We start from the raw sequence: 22,055 nt of genomic DNA, 5'->3' as shown, positions 1-22,055 counted from the left end.
GTGCGTTGTATAGTTGAGTTATGCAGATATTCCCGTTTTGGTTGTGGTATAGTGTCACGTGATTATTAGTAATGGGCTCCACGTGACACAGCCCGTCCAATCACCGAACGGGCAAAGCCGGATATTCAGCAACCGCAGAATTGAAGCTCGACGCCATCACAGACCCCCGTGTTGTGCTTCAACTCTCCTCCCCTCCCTCCTTCACAGCCATTGGGCCATCGTCACCATGATATCTCGAGCGGCGGCTCCTTCGTCTTCACCCCTCGCCACACTTTCCTCTCGCTCACTCCGGCTCCGGGCTCCGGGCGCCCGCTCATTCGCGACCGTTCAGGACAATGCCCCCCCAGTACACCATCACGGCGGTCTGAAGGACCAGGACCGCATTTTCACGAATCTTTACGGACACCATGGCGCCGACTTGAAGTCAGCCATGAAGTATGGAGACTGGTACAGGACTAAGGATATCGTGTTGAAGGGTCATGACTGGGTAGGGATTCTCGCTCATTGACACCAACCTTGGAGAGTGGGCCATTGGAAATGCTGATGCATTGTTTTTTTTTTATAGCTTATTTCAGAACTCAAAGCCTCTGGTTTGCGTGGCCGCGGTGGTGCTGGCTTCCCATCTGGTCTGAAATACGTATGTGCCAGACCCTCGAATACCCGAGCACCGTCTCAAGCCATCTAACATAACTCTAGTCTTTCATGAACTTCAAAGACTGGGACAAGGACCCCAGACCCCGATACCTAGTTGTCAACGCCGATGAGGGTGAACCCGGAACCTGCAAGGATCGTGAAATTATGCGAAAGGACCCGCAAAAGCTGATCGAGGGTTGCTTGGTTGTCGGCCGTGCCATGAACGCCAACGCCGCCTACATTTACATCCGCGGTGAATTCTACCACGAAGCTACCGTCCTCCAGCGTGCCATCAACGAAGCCTACCAGGCAGGCCTGATCGGCAAGAACGCCTGCGGAACTGGCTACGACTTCGACGTATTCGTCCACCGTGGAATGGGCGCCTACGTCTGTGGAGAGGAAACCTCTCTTATCGAATCCCTCGAAGGCAAGGCCGGCAAGCCTCGTCTGAAGCCCCCATTCCCGGCCGCCGTCGGTCTTTTCGGATGCCCCAGTACTGTCACCAACGTCGAGACAGTCGCCGTGGTGCCAGCAATCATGCGCCGAGGTGGTAGCTGGTTCGCCGGTTTCGGACGTGAGCGCAACGCAGGAACCAAGCTCTTCTGTATCTCTGGCCACGTCAACAACCCATGCACCGTCGAGGAAGAGATGTCCATCTCTCTCCGTGAGCTGATCGAACGCCACTGTGGTGGTGTCCGTGGTGGCTGGGACAACCTTCTCGCCGTTATCCCCGGTGGTTCCTCAACACCCGTTATCCCGAAGGCCGTCTGCGACAACCAGCTCATGGACTTTGACGCCCTCAAGGACTCGCAAACCGGTCTCGGAACCGCCGCCGTTGTGGTCATGGACAAGTCCACCGACATTGTCCGCGCCATCTCCCGCCTTTCCTCCTTCTACAAGCACGAGTCTTGCGGTCAATGCACACCTTGCCGTGAGGGTAGCAAGTGGACTATGCAGATGATGACGCGTCTTGAGCAGGGCCAGGCCCGCGAGCGCGAGATCGACATGCTCCAGGAACTCACCAAGCAGGTAGAGGGTCACACCATCTGTGCCCTTGGTGAGGCCTTCGCCTGGCCCATCCAGGGTCTGATCCGCCACTTCCGTCCGGAACTGGAAGCCCGTATCAAGGAGTATTCACAGAAGGAGCTGAACGGTGAGAGGCTGTATGCTGGTGGCTGGCACCCGAACGCCCGGGCAGAGGGCAAGCTGATTTCCCCTGGCATGTAAACTATTCTTCAATATTTTTTTTGTCTCTTAATTTATTAAAAGAGTTGATTCCATAGAACGTGTACCCGTATCTATAAAAGAGGGGCCACCGTCTTTTCCTTTCTCTTTTCCTTTTGTTTTCATCCGCGTGTGTTGTTTGTCTGTCTTGTGGGTTTGGCCATGTACAGTTTCGAATCGAATCCGGTAGCAATGAAACAAGTTAAAATTCATTATCCCCCCAGATTTGACTAAACTACCTACACCTTAACCTTCCACTTCCACTTCCAATCCAAAAGCGCCCACCTCGACAATGCCAAAGCCACACATCCACCCAACAACACAGCCGAATAAAACCCAATAAGCACCTGCGGGGTCGTTGACTGCAACAAATCACCACCAACAGGAACAGTAAGTAGCACCCCAAACGCCGCAATAAAGTAGATCGTCCCATAGTATCGCCCATACTCCTCCGTGCGGCACAACTGGCCCGCGCAAACCGGTGCTAACGATAACCATCCGCCCGAACCGAGACCGAAGACCGCAACGACGGCGTAGAGGGTTGCTTCATCGCGCGACCCGAAGGGAAGCCACACGGCTGCCATTATGATTAGCGTGAGAACCACGGAGCAGAGAAGCACGTTGAACCGGCCGACTTTGTCAGCGGCTAAGCCTGGGATGACGCGGCCGAGGAAACTCATGCTGTTGAGGACGGTGAGGGAGTAGAATTGCACGGTTGTGGAGAAGCTCGCGAAACGCACGTAGGTTGGTAAGAGGGCGGCACAGCCGAAGATGATAAACTCGAAGGAGAAGACTGCGATGGTGAGGAAGCAGAGGCGGAGGGAGCGGAAGGCGCGGAAGTCGATTGTTGCTTTGCTCCCGCTGCTGCTGGTAGTAGTGGTTGGTGTTATTCTGCCTTGCACTAGGATGGCGCCTGCTACGTAGCAGGCGAGTGCTATAAAGGCGAATACGCGGATCGACCATTTCCAGCCGTACCGTGGGAACAGGTTGTGCAGGATGATTGGGATGATTGCGCCGCCGGCTGAAGACCCTCCCATGCAGAGGCCAGAAGCTAGTGCGCGTCGACGATTGAACCAGTGACTGAGAACGGCAATTGAGACGGTTGTTACAACCGCTGCAGCGACGCCTCCAAGGACAGACAAGCAGAGGATGAAATGCCAGTATTCAGTGCATACCGCGAGCAGGACATACGAGGCGAAGCTGGCTGTCGTGCCGCAGATGAGGAGGACCCGGGGACCATATCGATCAAATAATGGGCCCACCTGGACACCCAGGAATAAGGTCAAGAATACTAGGATGGCAGTGATCCAGCCGACGTCGCGAATGCTGTAGTCGGCAAGTTGGTTCACGCTGATATAGTCCTGAACGGAACCGACTGGATGGAGTTAGGAGGATGTCGTTGGGAACGAGGCGAGCACTCACCAGCAGTCTGAAAGCCAAAGGAGGGGAACATTAACAGAAAAGATCCCAGCAAACATTTCCATGCCTGGGGGCCACCTTCTGGGAAGGCCACACTGACTCCAGTTCCACTTGTCGGGACCTCGCCTAGCTCGATTCCTTGCAGCTCCTCAGCTGGCTCTGGGCGTTCATGCTGGGCAGTTTGCGACATATAGACCAAGAAGTAAGCCGTTGATATACATAGAGACCGATAGAAGAGGTCGAGCGCTGAGAGGCCGGTATAAAAATGACAGAGTTGGGATGTCGTCAGAAGGGCGTGGACCCGCTTTGTTTGCTCGGACGGTGGATGAGTCTTCTATAGGCAAGACATCTAACCAACTATCAGTAGCTCAGATATCTGAATGCCATTTTATAGTTCTGTGCTTTACCCAGAGGGAATGAAAAAAGTACTGTACACGCTGTATCCCATCATCACATAACCAGAAGTTTCCTAGGGCTTTGAATCCACACATTCCATCATGTCACCCTCCCAGCCTGCCTGCGTTCTGAGCTGGTACGTATCCCATCATCATTCAAGTGTCAGTTCCAATGTCCCTCTAATTTATTTCCGGATCTTTTACACCATCACCTCGCTCTAGGGTCTGTATCTCATGCTCCCTTTCTGCATTAACAGCACGCCTAACCCTCCTTGCCTCCCTCCACTCCACACCCCAGCCATATTCCGCCCAAACCAACCCAGTACTAGCTAGCATCATCCCACCCATAAACACAAAACACCAGTCCCAGCCCATATCTCGAAGCATATGATCCACAATTGCCGCTCCCAGAGCCCCAAGCCAGCACCGTACAAGATTACAGGCCGACGCCGCGGTAGAGGGACATTCGGGGAATAGATCGACAAGTAGTGTATTGAGCGTGTTCGTGGAAGCAATCGTCGCGAATCCGTTGAGAAACTGCAATATGAGGGGAATAGATATGTGAACCCGCTCCTGTAAGGCGAAGCCGTAGGGGGCTGTTGTTGCGATTGTCAGTAGGATAAGCGGGAAGAAGGGCTGAAGGCGGGCATGCTCGATGGGGAAATGCTGGAGCGAGGTTGACTGGGATGGGTTAATATGAATGTTCCGGGATGCGGCATGACGGCGGAAGTTCCAGTCGAGGAAGCGGCCGTTGAAGAGTGCACCAAGAGAGGCACCGATGCCGAGGGGACTATAAACGAGGTCAGCACGATAACTTGAATAGTGCCGATAATAAGACAAGAAGCATACAGGAAGCATAGCCCAATCTGGAGGGAGTTGAGGCTATATATCTCCGAGAAAAGACTCGGGATGCTAGTGAGCAAAGCAATGTTGGCAAGCATCAGGAGGCCGATAGAGGATATCAAAATAAGTGCGTCCGGTTCGAGCAAGATAGCAAAAGACATCAGTGGATTAGGGAAGCGTAGCTTCGAAGCTCTTGCTGTCACTGTTGCCACCGAATCACCATTCACGGTGTTTTGTGCCGCATCACCCCCATCGGCGACACCAACACCATGGATGACCGTCTGCTTCTCCTTCTTCCTCTCCCGCCACAACTGAATTCCAGGCCTCCTCCACACCTCTTTTGGCAAAACCCTCCCATCTCCAACAATACATCTCACGGTCTCTGGCACAAGGAGCCCGTAAACAACCAAATAACCTCCAGAAACAATAGCCAGAAACCAAAAGACACTCCGCCAGCCCAAGAACTTCGCAAGAAGCCCCCCAATAGCAGGACCCAATGCCGGAGCAAGCATAACACCCGCGGCCATGGGCCCAATATACGAGCCACGTTCCGCCGGTGTTGCAATATCAGCAATAACCCCGTACCCGAAGGAGACTGTACCACTGGACCCTGCACTCTGGATGCACCGTAGGACCATGAGAGCCGCGTAGCTGTTCTGCAAAGCGAGACCGATATTTGCTGCGGTGTAGAGGGTGAAGGCGAGGATGTATGCGGGACGTCGGCCACAGGTATCGGCGAAGGTACCTAGAAATGCAGGTGCGAGGCCCTGCAGGACCATGTAGGTGGTTATGGTTAGGTTGATGAGGGCGTTGGTAAGGTGGTAGTTGTGGGCGAGAGTTGGCATGACTGGATAGTAGATTTGGCCGGAGAGAGGAGAGAAGAAAGAAGCGAGGGCAACCATGGCCACGATAAAGCGTTTCTGGCCCTTGGTAAACGCAGAGTAGCTCTGGGGAGCTTCGGCGTTGGTGATCGCTGCCATAGCTGGCGGTGCTGGTTGTGTTTCGACGGGGAATTCCCTTGCCCTCGACGACTCGGATGACAAGTAGGACGTAGACGAAGATGAAGTGACCGCGACCTCATCAGCAACTCCAGCTCCACCAGTAGGACATATGATATTGATGGAAGGACGAGTTTGATCGTGGTAGCCGGAGCGACTAGAAACTGAAGGCATGCTGGGTGTTGTTCTGTGGCTTCTCTGGGCAGGCGCGGAGGAAAAATTGCGATTGCATCAGTCCATAAAGAGCAGGAACATACCACCTTGTTGTCCCATGACAGCAGATAGCTTCAGTGGCTGAATCAAACGTCGAAGGAGGAAATAAGAAACTGTTTCCGGTGAGTTGTGTTTGTGTTGCCTCATGTTGACCCCGGCACCGGCAGTCTTAGGCCGGCACCGGCTAAGTCCATTTATTTCATCTACACATAAGACCAGCTACGAATGGGCTAGGACCAAGGCGAATCATCTCTGATATCATCTACCTACTGCAGAGTAAAGCAACTATCTAGACAAGGCATGCCACGCACGGGACATGTAAAGAAACTCACAAAACATTCTGAAACATCCAGCATAGCTTCATTAAAAAGAGATACAGGGCAAAAGTCAAATAGCAAAACAAAACATGAGCTAAGCTAGAGTACAGGATTGGACAATGTAATCAAAGTAGACGCAACAGAGACACGAATGGAACGGAACGGATCTAGGTTCTTTAAATTTCTCGAGTCAGATTTCAGTAACCCCCCGCCATAATAACGCTATAGTACCGCCTGCTCATCTCCGCAGTCTGCAGAAGACGAGCATCGCCTGTCAGAGGAAGTCGAAGGACACGGGACATTTCCATTGCCTGGGTAGGAGTTAATATGTCTATTCGTCTTAGATAAAAGCAGGAAAAGCTCACCTTTGCGTCCTCCAGGGTGGTCCAGCCAGCAACAATGCGGCTCATTTCTTTGAACGCCACGCGCTCTTCCAACCCTTCCACGCCTGATTTATTGATAACCTCACCCATAGTCACCAGCGCATCCACCAAGCGGTTCAGGCGCTGAGGGTCACGCCCCCGGGCCGTCGCCAACTGGAGGAAATCCTCGTAGACTCCACCACCGCTAGCCCAGCCGCGCACCTTGCGTTCCGGCGCTTCTCCAAATCCAGACAATAATGTCTCGAGAGTCTTATAATCGTGCTCGATGACAGCCGTCGGGCCAACGATCCGACAGAATGTGGCATGGGCATCATTCCAGTTCTTTCCGCGGACAAGACAATCGACCTCACGCGCTGCGTCGCCGACGTTCCGAGCATAAAGAGCCTTGGACATCCAAATCCAACTCTCGGGAATTTGGAGGTCATGGGTAAGCTGCAACCAGATTGCACCCGGCGAGCTTTCTGGTGTAAGTGGCTCTGGTAACTGGGCGGCAAACCTTGCAAGTACCTCCTTTACGGCCCTCTCGCGGTCCGAAGCATGCGATAGATGAAGCAAGACAAACAAAGTCTGGGTAAGGTTACCGGTTGCACTTAGCTCCCAACCATACTCCCACGCAAGTTGGTCCATCTGAGAAACATTAACGGTCAGACGCTCATACCGTCCAAGCGCTGCAGCAAGCACCTGGCAAAGTTGGAATGATAGGCGGTTTGACAGCTTGTCTCCCGTTACCGACTCTGGCAGCAATGCAGCAGGTAGCTCAAGTGAAGGCACGCCGGTAGCCTTAGACACTCCAAGAGTCGCTGTGTATGTTTTCAGCAAAACCCAAAGAGGGGACTCATGGCCAACGGTGTCGGGAGATGTATGCCACAAGCCCCGGTCATTGTCCAGATGGGAAGGCGAAGGGAATGCAGGTTCCTGTCCACTCCTGAGATCTTGTGCGTAGTCCGAAACTGCGATCTCCAAGGGCTCGTCATCACTGATTCCATACCAGAGGCGAAGGCCAAAAGCCTGGAACCAATCCAACTCGAATCGCTCGGAGAAAGTGAATGTTGATGCACGGTCCTCAAGCGCTCCTCCAGACTTCCCATCGCTGCGGAGGGCATTGCCAGCCAGAAGTTCGTACAAGGCTCGGATCGGCTCGCTCATCTCAGAAAAGACATTTTGTTCGCGCCACGACTCGATTTGCTTGGCCATATCACGCCGCGTAGTCGGATCCCGCCCAATCTGGGAGACAAGTGTTGCGAGGTGGAAATTCTGGCCTGACATCAAAACGCTGCAGGCTTCCTCGACACGGTGCGAACACAACAGGTAAATGGCGCGCTCCTCGGCGGAACTGGCTTTGTTTACGGCATGTGTGTTTCTTTCACGAACAATACCTTCCCAGAGCCGACTCAACCGGTCTTTCTTAATGCGGTGGAGGTACTTTTGCCGGAGCTGTGAAGGAACGCCCGCGGACAGGTCATCTTCAATTTGATCGTTGAACAAAATGTTCGCCAACTCCCAAATCAGATGTTCCTGGTCGGAATGAACAGATTGTGATGCCTGGGTGAACTGTTCGAAGTTGGCTTGCGCAAGTCGAGCAAAGGGCTGACCATCAACACGAGTGATAGAAGATTGTTTTCGTTGGATCTCGAGCATTTCATCGGGCATTGAAGTCCGCTCAGGAGCAAGGACAACAATATCCCGCCCTTCGCTGGTAATGGAAAGTTTTCCCCTCCAATGAGGGTCCCTGGATCCATGCTCACTCATGTCACTTTTTGCGCAGATCAAAGAATTGACGGGACCCCATCGAGGTTTGAAGGAGTGGTGGAAATCCAAGTCATCTTTGCTCATTTCGTTCGATTCTCCTGCAAAGGTCTTTGGCTGCTTGTGGTACGGCCACTACATCAGTTAGCTTTGATCCAATGAATAAACACATTTAAGGGTGAGATGTCATACCTCGAAACCTTTCGTTTGCGGCTGTGGTTTCGCCGGAGATTGAGCTTGCTTGCGGGGTTTCTGGAACAAAGAATTCATCAGGTCAATACTGGTGTTGAACCCCTTTTGCTGAGTATTCGCTGCTGCTTTCGTCGGCGTCCCATCATTAAGTAGTCTCTCGTTAAAAGCGTTCGCTTGGATCTCACGGAGAGCATCGCGGTTCTGCTTTCTTGGGCTGATAGTTCGTTGCAATTGTTCAGCCCAGTCGCCGGTAAGGTCGAGGCGGGCTTTGGGGGGGGTGTTCCAGGGTTTCAATGAGGGCTGGGTGGTTTCGTCGCCCATATCCTCATCGTTGTCATGCTCCACGGTACGATCAAGGTTAGGAAAGGTGCCCGCCATATCCATTTCCTCGCCTTCATCTAATTCAATTTCTGACTCGCCAACAGATTGCTGGCTCTCGGTGACGTCGTCGCCATCCTGTTCAGTTGAACCCGTGGAGCCTTCCTCTAAAAAAGACTCGGTTTCATTTTCGGATCCTAGCTCCTGTTCCTCCACCGTCTCCATCGCCTGATTACCAAACGCCCCGGGAACCAATTTACGCTTTTTGAAATCGAATGTGTCGTCGTCGACTCCCCCTACCGAACTCGCAAAGGAATCGTCAATGGAGTAGGTGGACATCTGCTCCGAGCCAACGGTCAGATCGCGGTCGGCAGGGAATTGAGCCTTCAAAGTAGTCGGGGTGTCAGGAGCAGCACTCAGGGTGCTTTGGTTGTGGCTCTCACCTTCTTCTTCCTCGTCATCATAGTCAAGACCATATGTCGTGTAGTGAGCCACCCGGAACACCCAGGTTCCGGTATCGGTCTCATATCTAACGAACTCCGTATTGTGTACCTTCATTAGACGGTCAAGATGTTTGTCGAAAAGTGGGCCGCTGGTGAGTGATGAAGGGCTCTTCTTGTCTCGACCACGCGGCCAAGAGTTTTCAATGCGCAGGGTAGATGGAACGTTCAGACCCTTGCCTCTAGCAGGTTTCATGGACTCGTCAGGGTACACAGTAATCTTACGTACGCCAATGTCGATCAGACCAGAAAAGATATTGTCCAGATCAATCTGAGTCAAGTCGACGGGGTCATCGAAAGTGACCGAACCGCAACGCTGACGGCCAACTGTCAGCCCGGTGAAACGCTTCAGCTCCTCACGGCTCAACTTGCTGAGTTCAGCCTTTGTTGGCTTCATCCAGTATTCGCCTGGCTGGGGGTCACCGCTAGGAGTGAAGGGCAGTCGCGTGCCATCCTCGAATGACGAAGCAGGCGAGGCACTCTCAGTATCTTCTGGGACAGTGATAAGGGTTCTTCTGTTCGAAACGGACTCCATCTCAGGTTGAGCAGAGATTTCGGTCGCCGGCTTTACACCGTTGACACCATTGGTAGTTCCACTCTTGCGAACTGAGCGCAAGAAGCCTAGTTCTTCTGGGGTAGGTTCGGGGGACTGGGATGTCACGGGGACAACTTCACCACCAGTCGTGCCATCAGGAGTTGACTCGAAGCTGACCTTCTTTCTGACTTTGCTTGGGCCGGCGTCGTCCCCATTGGTTATTGCGGTAGGTGTGCTAGGAGAGCGAGTGAAGAGATCGTTTCGCAGACTTCGGTCGATGGTCAGGCGCTTCAGATTACCACTCGATAGGCGCGAGTTACCAGAAGAAAGAGCACCAGGAGACAAGACGCTGTCGGTTTCTGGATCGAATGTCTTGCGCAAATTGCTTGTAGAGAAGCTCTTGCTAAAAGTGCCACGGCCCAGGCTGCCACCGAAGCTGCCGCGCATACCTCCTCCAAGGAGACTTCCACCAAGGCCATTAGGAGTGCTGGTAGTGCTAGAGGGAGATCCATAAGTGGAATAAGAGAATCCGTAGCCTCGGGGCTTAGGCGGGGTGATGAGACGGTTGGCAGCACTAGGCGTGATTTTGTAGACTGGCAGGGGTGTGCGCTGCTTCTGCTTGTTCGCAGAAGACAGCGGGGTGGCCAAGGGGCCGGGACTAGCAGTGTTCGGCGCAGGCAGACCCGAGAAGATTGACTGGTTGCCATAGGGGTTGCCGTCGAGAAGGGAAGCCTGGAAGCTACCAGGCGCAGGCTGTGATTGCTGCATTTGTTGGGGTTGCTGTTGCTGAGAACCGCCAAAGAGGCTCGAGGTTCCCAGACCCCCAGTCTGTTGTTGCTGGTTCTGGGCACCACCAAAAAGCGATGAGCCCGTATTTTGGTTCCCAGTGCCCCCGCCAAACAACGACGACCCGCCTGTGCCCGTAGAGCCACCGAACAGACTAGGCTTTTGCTGCTGCTGGTTCTGAGCACCGCCGAAGAGACCAGTTCCGGTTTGTTGGGTTTGAGTGTTTCCAAAACCACCGAAGGCGCTGCCTGTGCCAGTGCCAGTGCCCGTGGTTGCTCCTCCCCCAAACAAACTCTTCTGGCCTTGTTGTTGGTTACCACCGAAAAGGGAGCTGGTCCCAGTCTGCTGGTTATTTCCTCCGAAGAGCGAGCCACCAGCAGCTGGCTGTTGACTCTGCTGGTTATTCTGTCCGAAGAGGGAGGAGCCTGAGCCTGTGTTGGCAGTACTACCCCCTCCAAAGAGGCCACCTCCACCAGTAGCGGTAGCCGGTTGCTGAGCGCCTCCACCGAAGCCGCCAAATAGTCCCTTATTCTGGGTTTGGTTCTGGTTTTGATTTTGTCCGAAGCCACCAAAAGCGCTGGTACCAGTCTGCTGTTGCTGGCCACCCCCGAATGGTGAGGACGTAGCTGCAGTGCCACCAAACGGCGTAGAGGTGCTGGTATTCGACGCGCCAAAACCACCACCAAAACCTGTCGAGCCTGTGGTTCCAGTGCCTCCGCCAAATAGGGGTTTATTTTGCTGTTGTTGTTGATTATTGCTGCCGAATAGCGATCCACCAGATCCAAAGGCGCCACCGGTGCCAGTACCAGAACCAAATCCAGTGTTTGTAGTGTTTGAGCTAGTTCCGAATAAACTAGGTTGAGCGGGGGCTGAAGAGGCAGCACCTCCGCCAAATAAGGAGGTAGCGGGTTTGGAAGCTCCAAACAGGGGGTTGGATGTAGCAGTAGACCCAAAACCGCCCGATGTCTGAGTTGAGCCAAATGCTGACGGGGCACTAGTGGCAGCGGCACCACCGAAAGGAGACGAAGTGTTACCGAACCCAGTAGACTGGGGCTGAGATCCAAATCCCGATCCCCCAAAGGCTGAAGAGCCAAAGGCACCTGCCTGCCCACTCCCATTTCCGAATCTGCGACCCGCATTATAATCACCCAGTCGAAGTTCTTCAAACGAGTATTTGCTGTAGGGCTGCATAAAAGATATGCTTTGGTAATGGTTCATAACAGAAGAAGCTGCGTCCTTCTCAGTAAAGGCACTGAACGGGGTGCTGCCAGTGCCATCGGAAGGCGGGACGGCCTGCTGAAATGCAGTTCCTGTTGCACTTCCAAATCCTGATCCAGCACTGCTTCCAAAGCCAGTTCCAGCTCCAGCTCCAGCGCCAAAACCGGTACCAGTCCCTGTCCCAGTTGTACTACCAAACCCTCCTGCAGGCTTACTTCCGAACATCCCGCCGCCGGTGTTCGTGCTACCAAATCCAGACGTGCCTCCAGTAGTAGAGCCAAAGCCGCCACCAAAGCCACCGCCTGTGGTAGATGTTGTTGTGTTGGAGCTTCCGAAAAGGCCTCCGCCAGATGCTCCAGTTCCGAAGCCTCCTGCAGGTTTTCCAAACGCTGAGCCCGCCTGGTTCTGAGTGTTCGTTCCAAATCCTATAGAGACAGTATACGTTAGCAGCGCGTAATGGACAGACTCGTTGTATAAACGACAGGAATATAGAAAAGTACAGAAATAAGAATAAACTTTGAAAAGGAAAAAGAAAAGAAAAGAAATTGAGAGCAAAGCCATCCTAGGTACGGATCCCACTAGTCGGCATAATCCCCTTCCGCAGTTTTCATTCGAAAGGCCAGGGGAGGTCGAGGCGATCGGTATAGGAAATTCCGACGCAGACCAAAAAAAGCCGACAGATTTTGCAGGAAGGAGAGAGAGAATCCGTCCAAGGTGGCCGTAGAAGAGAAAGGATCGCAAAGCTCATCGAATAATGGTTGAACCTGATGCATCAAGCACATACCTCCACCGGAACCAAAACTGCTGGAGGTATTTCCAAACAGGCCACCACCACCACCAGCACCGCCTGATGTGTTACCCCCACCAAAAGGGGACGATGTTGAGGTTGATCCAAAACCTAAATTTTCGGATAGAGACTGTCAGAGACTGTCATAAAGCTGCGATCCTTTCTCTTATGGTGTTGCTGCTGAGCTATTCAGCGCCGAAGGCCTCCGCGCGGATTGATTAACTGTTGGAAACCGTACAGGGCCGCCACGGGTCGGTCGATCGACGTCGATGTCACAAGCACCAGCCATAGACCGATCATGAAAGGAAACAAGATTGAAAGAGACCATGAAAAAAAAAAAAAAAAAGGAGAGGCAGCCGAAGATCCAAGAAAGGGTTCCTCGGCGAGATCATAACGGCAAGCGAGTGGACAAAAGGGACCTACCTCCACCAGTACCCGTGCCAAAGCCAGAGCCTGTTCCAAAGCTGGAACTCTGCTGGTTATTCTGACCAAATCCTCCTCCAAATCCGCCAAACGACATGATGACTGTGTATTTCGAGGTATTATAGATTCATCGGTTCACTCGAGGATCCGGGTGTTGCGAGCAGTCGCGAAAGCTTGCGAACCGGTGCGAAACAGTCGGAACTTCCAGCTAAAAGGTAAACGTAACGCGATAGACAAAACGTTCGACTGCAATGCGCTATGATAAAGTACGCGCAAAGGGTGCGAACAAGTTGAGTGAAGGTGTTTGTTTTTTTTTCCCTCTCAACGAGAGCCGATCACCAAGCAAAAAGCGAATAAAAAGTAAATGAAAAAAAGAAGTGTCACACCAGCTGCCGACGGAGAGGCGTCGTCAGAGCAAGGATCTTGACGAGTCCAGAAGGACGAAAGGATGGGGGGTGAGAAGAAGGAAGAAGGCGAAGGGTCGAGATGAGGTGAGGAAACTGACGCGCACTGGTGTTAAGGAAAAGTGCCAGCAGGGAGAGGAACTACTAATTAGGCTTAACCGCCTTCTGATAACCATACAGTACGACGTTGTGTTTCAGGCCCCACTCTTTGGAAGCTCTTGTATTGTAATACCTCGTATTGTCGGGTCAGTGCTGGCCGGAAGTTGAATGTCGTCCACGTGACACTGCTGCCTGAATTACGACCACCAATCGACGGGACGAGAGCCTGAGAAATGAATCGCTGTCTTCACTGCCTACATATACAATACAGGGCGACTCCCCTCCGTCCAATGGTTAAAGCCATTATCACAAACATTTGACTCAAAGAGGTGCTCACATGATCTGAACGGGTTGCCCTCTCCCGAAATGCGTATCCGGACAATGGCATTTGTCCTTTCTACCTAACGAACTGTTGCCCAATGCAGTCCAGGCCGCTCCGAAAGACTGAACAGGCTCAATTAAGCCTCCACAAAGATTCCAAAGAGTAGCCATGATCTTTACAAGGCAAAGCCCATGTTATATTACTGACATGAATACTTTTACAATGTTCAATTAGCAATGGCCAGGGTCGTCAATGTCTTCAAGTTAAGCTACGTTTTAAGATACAACCTAAGAGTACAAGATTTTATAAATATATAAAATATATATGAATAAATGACTAAAGATGTACTATAAATATCATAAGTTATAGCTAGTCATTTACAAAACAGCCGCTCCGAAAGTCCAACGAAACATGGGAATCACACGACTAACAAGTAAATATATCACGCTTTATCCTCATCTTAATGGGCGTGCCACCGGCCGAATCATTTATCAAGTCAACCCAGATAGTCTTCACCATGACACATTTTTATCGTATATATGGCTTTTCAACCGTATTTCTTGCCCAGGAATTTATAGCTTATTTCCCACGGGAAGCGTGTACTGTGGCGATGATCTTTTCAACCACGGAGGGGTCGGACAGCTGAAGTAAAGGATTAGTCTCGTTTACAAAGTATGATATTAACAAGAAGGCAAAGGTCTTACCGTTGAAATGTCACCCAGACTGTCCTCTTCGCCACTCAGGATCTTTCGCAGAATACGACGCATGATCTTACCGCTACGGGTCTTGGGCAGGTCCTCAACAACAAAGACAGACTTGGGAGCGGCGAACGGTCCGATCGATTTTCGGACTTGAAGGACAAGGTCTTTCCGGACTTGGTCGTTCGACTCATTACCTTCCTTGAGAGAAACGAAGGCGTTGACGGCTTGACCCGTCAATTCGTCAGTGATACCAACCACGGCAGCTTCAGCAACCATGTCTATCGAGTTGATTAGCGCACATTTCATTTTCTTATGATAATATGAAATATTGACTTACGGTGTTCAAGGAGGGCGGCCTCGATTTCCGCAGTTGACAAACGGTGACCGGACACATTAACAACGTCATCAACACGACCGCGAATCCAGTAGTATCCGTCGTGGTCACGGCCAGCTCCATCTCCGGTGAACTATTGAAATTATGTCAGCCTCCTTGAGCTCGAAGCAAATGTAGGGGGGAAAAAAAGAGGGATCGTACGTAGTAGCCCTTGTACACGTTCAGGTATGTGTCCATATAGCGCTTGTGGGCACCCCACACGGTGCGGGCCATACTGGGCCAGGGCTGCTTGAAGGCAAGCACACCTTCAACATCGTTGCCCGAGATCTCCTCGCCGGATACTGGGTCGATGATAGCAGGCTCAATACCAAAGAACGGCAAAGACGCGCTACCGGGCTTCGTGGGGGTAATGCCACCCAAGGGAGTAATGACGTGGGAGCCGGTCTCGGTTTGCCAGTAGGTCTATTCATTCGAGGTTAGAGGGGTGTTGAAACTTGAAAAGCAAAAAAGCAAAGAAAAAGCAACTTACATCGCAAATGTGAGCATCCTCCTTCCCGACTTTCTCGAAGTACCACTTCCAGACCTCGGCAGCAATCGGCTCACCGACAGATCCCAGGATACGCAAGTGTTCCATCTTGTGGTGAATATGCTCATCTCCAGCTCTCTTCAACAAACGCAAGGCCGTGGGGGCGACGTAGAATTGGGTAACCTTGTGCTTCTCGATCACGTCCCAGTAGCGCGAAAAGTTGGGGTAGGCCGGGGTACTCTCAAAGACGACTGTTGCGACACCCAGTAGTAGGGGTGCGTATACCACGTAGGTGTGACCAGTAATCCAACCAACATCACCACCGCAGAAATAGCGGTCACCGTCGTGGATATCAAAGACGTATTTACCTGTCATAGCCGCGCCCAGCAGGTAGCCAGCAGTGGTGTGCATGACACCCTTGGGCTTACCAGTAGAGCCGGAAGTATATAGGAGGAAGAGGGGGTCTTCAGAGTTAACGGGCTCGGGAGCGATGTAGGACGGGTATTTTTCAACCTCATCGTGCCACCAGATATCACGGCCTTCGGTCCAGGGAACCTCGGCGCCGGTGCGCTTGTAAACAAGGACAGTCGACACATCGGGGCATTGCTTAAGACCCTCGTCCACAATACGCTTGGTTCCAATGATCTTACCGCCTCGCTTTCCTTCGTCTGTTGTGATGACAACCTTAGAGCCAGCGTCGAGGACACGGTCGCGCAGGGAGTCTGAGGAGAAACCAGCAAAAACGACGGAGTGGACGGCACCGATACGTGAGCATGCAAGGAAGGCGACGAGAGCTTCCGGAATCATAGGCATGTAGATGGCAACAGTGTCACCCTTCTTGACCCCGCGTTGCTTCAGAACCCAGGCAACTCGCGACACTTCGCGGAGGAGCTCTCCGTATGTGATTGTGCGGCCCTCATTGGGCTCGTCAGCTTCGTAGATGATGGCAACTTTGTCGGGGTTCTGAATGGCGTGGCGATCAACACAGTTGTAAGAAGCATTGATCTGACCTTCAGGGAACCAAGCGACATCGCCGTTCTCCAATGAACCTAGGCGGGTGGTTTGGAAGTCTTTATCGAAGGAGAGAAGTTGTCGGGCATGGTGAGCCCAGAATTGGTCGGGGTTGCGAATGGATTCTTCGTAGAGCTTTTTGTAATCATTCAGATCCTTAAGATGAGGGCCGGTTTTAACTGGGTGCTTGTCGTAGAATGCCTTGGGAACGTGGAAGGTGTCGACCTCATGGGCCTCCGCAACCTGAGAGATCACAATTAGTCGAAAACAATTGGCTCGACAGCTGGAACTCAAGGCGGCTGCTTACCACGGCGGGTTTGGGTGGTGCAATAGGACCGTCACTCATTATGACTGGGGATCACGAATCTGAGTATTCCTGCACGATGCACACCCGGGAAAGTCAGAAAATAATCTCAGCGAGAACAAAAGAAAAAGCTCGGTGTTATTTCGGTGCTGGGGAGCAAGATCGGCACGTGAGCTGGTGGGATTTAAGCTTACCGTTCCGAGGTGTCGTGGTGGGGTAGCTAGAGAGGTGGAGGGGTAGCTCTGCAGGAATCAACGACGAAGGCGAGGACGACGAGGGAGGTGAGGGGGAAAAGAGGGAAAGGAAACGAGCTAGAGGAGGGGCAGAATGGAGGGGAGAGAGATAGATGGGAATCTCTCAGAAACTGGGACTGGGAGCGCACAGCTATTTAATTTCGTGTGGGCTAGAACTAGAAGGAGGGAATAATTGTTGAGGTCCCGCTGCCCGGGTGTCCGGAGGGGATGTCGCTCTTATAAGGCGATTATACCCAACCTAGCGTTGGAACAAACTCCGAGTTGACGATGCGGCACCGGGGACGAGGTCGATCCTTTTCCGGGCGACCGTCCAGCAACTTGCTGGTTCTCGGTTCTTCGATCCAGTGGCAGCTTTCCCCAAGCTCTCGACTGCTACTGTAGGTTCCTGTGTAACCAGCAGTGCAAGCGTCCTGCATCTGCGCTGGAACCCACGGGATCTCAATCAGGACAACAGCCGTCCAATATTATTTCTATATTATTGTTCCCTCGCAGGATCGCCCCCCCTGCAGAAGCGATTCCGGAGAGGCCCAAGTTGCGCAACGTTGACACTTGCCCCCTCCACAAAAACAGACTCGGCCATGCGGGGCTTGGCCGTCGTTGCTTTTCGTTTCCGTTGCTCCGGGGCGGATCCGCGTCCAGTCCCAAGCCGACTGCAATCTGCCAAATCACGGTACGCTAATTACAACAATTACGCTGCCCGAGGGTACTGCTGTGTCGGTTATTGCAACCGTTTGAATGCATGTTTCATCCGTTTTTGCGGCGACTGGACCTACGGGTAACTATGAAGTATGCCATGGCGGTTGAGCCAAACGGCGAATCAGACGGTGCCTGAATCCCCGGGCGGAGGGATCACAAGAACGCCAGCCAAGCGCCTAGCAGCAGCATGCTAAGTGCTAGTATAATTAGTATTCAACCGTGCGGGGAGAAGTCCAAACTCTTTCCTGGAACAGGAATCTTCCCAGCATCGGGGTCATGGAGCACTTGCATCTGTTCGATCAGTAAGCAATAAGGGTATACTCATTCGAGCAGGTGGCCCCGTCCTTGAAGCCGGGTTGACCCCTCGCGGATCGTGGGATTCTGTTTGCGGAAAAGCTGTCGGTTCCTCGCCCGTACCCCGCCAGCAGTTCGAGAATCGCGATCAAAGTACCTCCCTGCCGTGTGACCACAAAGCAACCCTAACATGATGACATTCTGACAGAGCCCACGAGTGGCTCAAAGCAACCTTGGTTCCCGCCTCAAAACGGGGTTGCTGGTCCGGACCGCCAAACAACTAGTCCTAGTCCGCATCCGGGGTTCGCCCTTGCTGAAGCTCTCTGATCAAACGGAAAACAGGGCCTTCGGGCCTTCATTGTCTCAAGCCTCACTGCGAGTCGCGAGTGTTAATTTCGACTCATCGAGCGAGGGCTCTTCTACGGGCTTTCTAGCCAATCACGGCCATAGTTGCGCGGGTAAAGACGGCGCGAAGTTGTTCAGTTCCAGATGGATCCTCCCGCCGTCGAGTTCGGTCGCGGGGAGATTGACATTTGCTGGCACGGCACTGGAGTACAATTTCTAAGCCTCAACGGTCTGGCTGTTGCTTCGCTCTTTACTTTCAGTGCCGAAGGAATTCCAAATATATGTCTGACATATTTCGCTAGATGTCCCTGGGTCAAACACCATTCACTAAATGGTCAACACAAGCTTTGGTGTCCAACATTGCGCTCGCGATCTGCAGTTGGATCGACTGTAGCACTGGGTAAATATGCTCGACGGTGTACTCTCTAATTTAGTCCCAGTTACCACCCAACGGGCCACCTCTTATCCCAGCGTCCCACCTTCGAATCCGCACACTCCATACCACACAGAAAAGATCAACAGCCAGTGCCACTGATTATCTGGCAGAGCCTCTCAACTCTCGGATATCCCGTCTCCTCTCCACAACCCCTCCTGTCTCATTCAGTACCAGTAGCGAGTAACGACAGCACAAGCTGCAGCACACCATCCAGAAACCGCTCCATCCCACGACAATGCATGAACCTACCCACAGAGCCACAAAATCAAATGCAATGCTGCTCCACAGTTCCCCCGTCAATGTACACCGTACACTGTAAACAGCAATTGGAGGGTTGGCTACGCTGATACTGGCTGCAACTAGCTATGTAATTATACGTACAAGGTAAAGGTAAATGCATAACGAGATACCCAACAAAACTATACTGCATATTAGGCGAATAGAAGCGGCTCGTTTATGACACCTTATACGAACTAAGTTTGTTAACTTGTCCCACTCGAGGAGCTGTGGGGAGGGATTCGGAGGGATCCGTGCATACTGCATGTGAGTGTCAGAGTGGCTGATTGAGTATCATTGTGGGAAAAGGGTTAATATTTCAGCCGCGCTGTCAGAAACTAGACTATAGTGCAGTAGGAGATATGCCATTTAAATGTCGAATGTGGGTTGTGGGTTGTGGGGAGTTTGTGGGCTCCCCATTATCAAGATGTATATTCCTGGTATGGAGTCAACTATACGCAGGTACGTTCAAAAGAAAAGCCCGGGTTGGGGGAAGTTTGAGAAATGCGGGCATCACAATGCAAAGTAAATTCGTTCAGATGAAATTATTTTCAATCAGCTATATGAATGACTTCTTCATAGAATGGTCGAAATTGGAACATAAATTTCAAAGGCTATGAAGGCTGTTACCATCCCTGATTCCACCAAGAGCCCATACCAAACAAGAAGAGAACGATACTGCCATCGCGAATAAAGTCTCGCAGCAGCTGAATGTAAAGAAATGGCCCAGGTGGCCCACCATTCTTCATGATGATCCTCGCCCCGCTCAACACAAGCTCTCCCGTCGTAAAGAAAAGGAATGGATTCCGTGCTGTGGCCGGAGGCGGCGGTTGTTTGCCGTACGTTGCAACAGACGAACTGGCCAGGAAAACAATGTAGACCCCAAGCACCACCGAAAACAGAATGTGCAGAATCTTCCAGGTCAAGACAGCCTTCTTTTGTTCCTCAGACGGTGGCTGTGATGCAGAGCCAAGCACGTCCGCCATCCACGGCGGAAGACCAAGTGAAGAAGCAAGTCCCGCAGGGATACCACCTGGAGCATCTCCGCCCGGACCCCCACCGGGATTGGCACCCTGCGCGGCGCCAGGAATTCCGCCCATGAGAGAGTTCAAGAGTTTCAAGGTCGGGTCTTCTTCTTCGCCGCCTTCCTGTTGAGAGGGCTCTGGCTGGCGGAGGAGGGCACGGAGAGCCTCTTCCTGTTGGCGGAGCGCATCTGGAGATACGTCTTCGACACTCGGCTGTGGTGGTGCCTGGCTAGATGTTTGTTGTGCTTGTTGCGGCGTTGCTCGTGGTTCGGGGCTTGGGGAGAGGCCAGCAACGGGAGGCTGTGGGGAAGGAGACGGTGACGCCTCCTCACGATCTGTGCAGAATACTAATTAGCTTGTACGTCTCGTGGATTGAATATAGCAGCAAAGCTGGAGGCCAAGAGAAATCAATTTGCCAGTCGTACCTTTTGAGGGTGTTCGTCCACTCAAGCTTGTGATTTTGTCTAAACGAGACACTCCTCCCTCCTTTATCTTGGCCTCACGGCGTTCGCGCCGCAATCGGGCTGCTCGCTGAGCGGGTGATTCATCGGCTGAAGACATTGGAAACCTGTGTCAATGACGTTGTGCGGTGTTCAACTCGACGCGCATTCAAGGGCGGGGCGCGGTTAGAGAAGGAACGATGAAAGGCTGGCAATAAGAGTTAATTTGGGTTCAAAAGTACGACCCAGGGACTTCAGTTCCGAAGGTCTGTGAGTTGTTGATACTGTCCCAAGTGGAATTTGATGCTGAAGCTGGTGGTGGAAGGTGTGAATTTCGCGGATCATCTGGCTGATGGTGGCTGGCCAAATCGGGTTAGCGTACATATCTACTCAATCTATACTCTCACACAGCACTCAAGCGTAATAATAAGAACTATCTTCTCACATCACATTTGATGGTGGCTCTGACTGGTATAGTATAGTAATTGCTGGAAATACCAGACAGATTTATCGATTCCATTGCTGGCTCCCTGGTCTCCAGCGGTTGCAGGAGGCTACCGCCATGAATGTCAAGTGTCCTCGAATCTTAAAACAGACACATCTATTCTCGCATCTGAGGGCCCCGGCCTATCCTAGCTCCAAACCCTGGAGATTCTTTGAATTGAGAAGCTGATGTTGCGTGGCATTGGCCAACGGCCCATAACCGACGTAGATCCGATCACTTTTTCCTAGCTAGCGCATCTAGTGCGCCCGGTTCAAATATAATGCAGACCACGACTTTTCTTTTGTCTTCTCTCTCGACAGTCTGATATATATATATACTTTTTTTTTTGTTTGCTTATTTCAAGGCCCGCGTATCATACTCCATTACCTCGGCCAAGACGATGCCCACCCGTGGGGAACATACCTTGCCTCAGTATATCCTTCACTGGCTTCGAGGTCCCGGTTGGCATTGGATACTCTTCTTGGTATATGCAGCCTGGTGGGCACAATTGCAAGATGCTCGACTCTCGGAACACAAGAAAGGAGAGAAAAGACCTACGACCGACTGGCTCAGAAGAAGAGGGTCTCTTCGCTCAGTTAAAGATGCTCGAAATTTGCTCATTTTCCATGTCATTCTTCTTGTCCTAGAGCCAGTCGAAGGATATTGGGTCCTGATATCTTGGTATCGCACATTTTCGGCTATCTATTGGATGCAAGTTCCTGACAGCTATACATGGGGTCACACTCTCGTCAAATATTGGTGCAATTGTCTCTTCCCCATCGGTCTACTATTCTGGTCCCTGCTAGGCATTGATTTGATGCTACTTACCTGGGCGCATGTACAAGAGTTAAGGGCTTTAACACCACTGGTTGAAATTGGGGAATATGGGGAAGACAAAGGGAGGAACGAAGAATAAAGGGAGAGAGGCAATGCGGCGGATGCAGAATTATGGAAAGGAGGTCCTGTACGTACTAGTGTCAAGAATATACTATCACAAGTAAAGCTTACGATACTGCAGAATTGACCAATCAATCCCTGAATAAGAACAGTCGGGAGCAAGTATATTCTGATGGACCCTGTAGTATGACATCTGATGACGAAACCCTCAATTGAATGGCTGGACCACATAGGACAGCATAATAATCCACATAATTCACAGGGTTAATCAACGTGA

General features: G+C 52.0%; 7 protein-coding genes across 7 annotated transcripts; 2 read left to right on the top strand and 5 right to left on the bottom strand.

The window, feature by feature from the left end:
• Positions 1 to 226: 226 nt before the first annotated feature.
• Positions 227 to 1,860, top strand: ASPVEDRAFT_132512 (NADH-quinone oxidoreductase subunit NuoF; the record flags this gene model as incomplete). The annotated part of the gene is made up of 3 exons (XM_040806922.1): positions 227 to 487; positions 566 to 637; positions 697 to 1,860. 3 exons carry the CDS (start codon positions 227 to 229, stop codon positions 1,858 to 1,860), a joined length of 1,497 nt encoding a protein of 498 aa, XP_040668560.1.
• Positions 1,861 to 2,096: 236 nt separating this feature from the next.
• Positions 2,097 to 3,466, bottom strand: ASPVEDRAFT_53406 (uncharacterized protein; the record flags this gene model as incomplete). The annotated part of the gene is made up of 2 exons (XM_040814789.1): positions 2,097 to 3,232; positions 3,280 to 3,466. The coding sequence occupies 2 exons, from the start codon at positions 3,464 to 3,466 to the stop codon at positions 2,097 to 2,099; spliced, it is 1,323 nt and encodes a 440-aa protein (XP_040668559.1).
• Positions 3,467 to 3,658: 192 nt separating this feature from the next.
• On the bottom strand, positions 3,659 to 5,898 carry ASPVEDRAFT_151398 (putative MFS transporter). Its single transcript, XM_040808262.1, has 2 exons — positions 4,521 to 5,898; positions 3,659 to 4,461 (listed from the first exon to the last, which is right to left on the bottom strand). The coding sequence occupies exons 1-2, from the start codon at positions 5,684 to 5,686 to the stop codon at positions 3,852 to 3,854; spliced, it is 1,776 nt and encodes a 591-aa protein (XP_040668558.1). The 5' UTR covers positions 5,687 to 5,898; the 3' UTR covers positions 3,659 to 3,851.
• Positions 5,899 to 5,962: 64 nt separating this feature from the next.
• ASPVEDRAFT_42307 (nucleoporin family protein) lies at positions 5,963 to 13,435 on the bottom strand. The gene is made up of 5 exons (XM_040812559.1): positions 12,931 to 13,435; positions 12,505 to 12,618; positions 8,364 to 12,145; positions 6,408 to 8,306; positions 5,963 to 6,353 (listed from the first exon to the last, which is right to left on the bottom strand). The coding sequence occupies exons 1-5, from the start codon at positions 13,025 to 13,027 to the stop codon at positions 6,240 to 6,242; spliced, it is 6,006 nt and encodes a 2,001-aa protein (XP_040668557.1). The 5' UTR covers positions 13,028 to 13,435; the 3' UTR covers positions 5,963 to 6,239.
• An 899-nt stretch (positions 13,436 to 14,334) lies between these two features.
• Positions 14,335 to 16,673, bottom strand: ASPVEDRAFT_131904 (acetate--CoA ligase; the record flags this gene model as incomplete). Its single annotated transcript, XM_040806870.1, has 6 exons — positions 14,335 to 14,397; positions 14,460 to 14,734; positions 14,794 to 14,923; positions 14,992 to 15,252; positions 15,320 to 16,570; positions 16,635 to 16,673. 6 exons carry the CDS (start codon positions 16,671 to 16,673, stop codon positions 14,335 to 14,337), a joined length of 2,019 nt encoding a protein of 672 aa, XP_040668556.1.
• A 2,638-nt stretch (positions 16,674 to 19,311) lies between these two features.
• On the bottom strand, positions 19,312 to 20,707 carry ASPVEDRAFT_42304 (uncharacterized protein). Its single transcript, XM_040812558.1, has 2 exons — positions 20,383 to 20,707; positions 19,312 to 20,292 (listed from the first exon to the last, which is right to left on the bottom strand). Exons 1-2 carry the CDS (start codon positions 20,516 to 20,518, stop codon positions 19,559 to 19,561), a joined length of 870 nt encoding a protein of 289 aa, XP_040668555.1. The 5' UTR covers positions 20,519 to 20,707; the 3' UTR covers positions 19,312 to 19,558.
• Positions 20,708 to 21,224: 517 nt separating this feature from the next.
• Positions 21,225 to 21,933, top strand: ASPVEDRAFT_42303 (uncharacterized protein). The gene has a single exon (XM_040812557.1). It carries the CDS (start codon positions 21,282 to 21,284, stop codon positions 21,795 to 21,797), a length of 516 nt encoding a protein of 171 aa, XP_040668554.1. The 5' UTR covers positions 21,225 to 21,281; the 3' UTR covers positions 21,798 to 21,933.
• Positions 21,934 to 22,055: the final 122 nt, after the last annotated feature.

The sequence above is a fragment of the Aspergillus versicolor genome (genome assembly GCF_001890125.1).
Source record: "Aspergillus versicolor CBS 583.65 unplaced genomic scaffold ASPVEscaffold_5, whole genome shotgun sequence".
Classification (NCBI taxonomy): domain Eukaryota; kingdom Fungi; phylum Ascomycota; class Eurotiomycetes; order Eurotiales; family Aspergillaceae; genus Aspergillus; species Aspergillus versicolor.
This window is presented reverse-complemented; position numbering and strand designations above follow the sequence as displayed.

Bases quoted from the DNA above. Each gene is read 5' to 3' on its own strand.
- ASPVEDRAFT_151398 (XM_040808262.1), bottom strand. From the start codon at position 5,686: ATGCCTTCAGTTTCTAGTCGCTCCGGCTACCACGATCAAACTCGTCCT. The intron at 4,462-4,520 runs GTATGCTTCTTG...CCTCGTTTATAG, and splicing joins CAGATTGGGCTATGCTTCCT to TCCCCTCGGCATCGGTGCCT.
- ASPVEDRAFT_42307 (XM_040812559.1), bottom strand. From the start codon at position 13,027: ATGTCGTTTGGCGGATTTGGAGGAGGATTTGGTCAGAATAACCAGCAG. The intron at 12,146-12,504 runs GTATGTGCTTGA...CTGTCTCTATAG, and splicing joins CAGTTTTGGTTCCGGTGGAG to GATTTGGAACGAACACTCAG. The intron at 6,354-6,407 runs GTGAGCTTTTCC...ACTCCTACCCAG, and splicing joins CCACCCTGGAGGACGCAAAG to GCAATGGAAATGTCCCGTGT.
- ASPVEDRAFT_42304 (XM_040812558.1), bottom strand. From the start codon at position 20,518: ATGTCTTCAGCCGATGAATCACCCGCTCAGCGAGCAGCCCGATTGCGG. The intron at 20,293-20,382 runs GTACGACTGGCA...TATTCTGCACAG, and splicing joins TGGACGAACACCCTCAAAAG to ATCGTGAGGAGGCGTCACCG.
- ASPVEDRAFT_42303 (XM_040812557.1), top strand. From the start codon at position 21,282: ATGCCCACCCGTGGGGAACATACCTTGCCTCAGTATATCCTTCACTGG.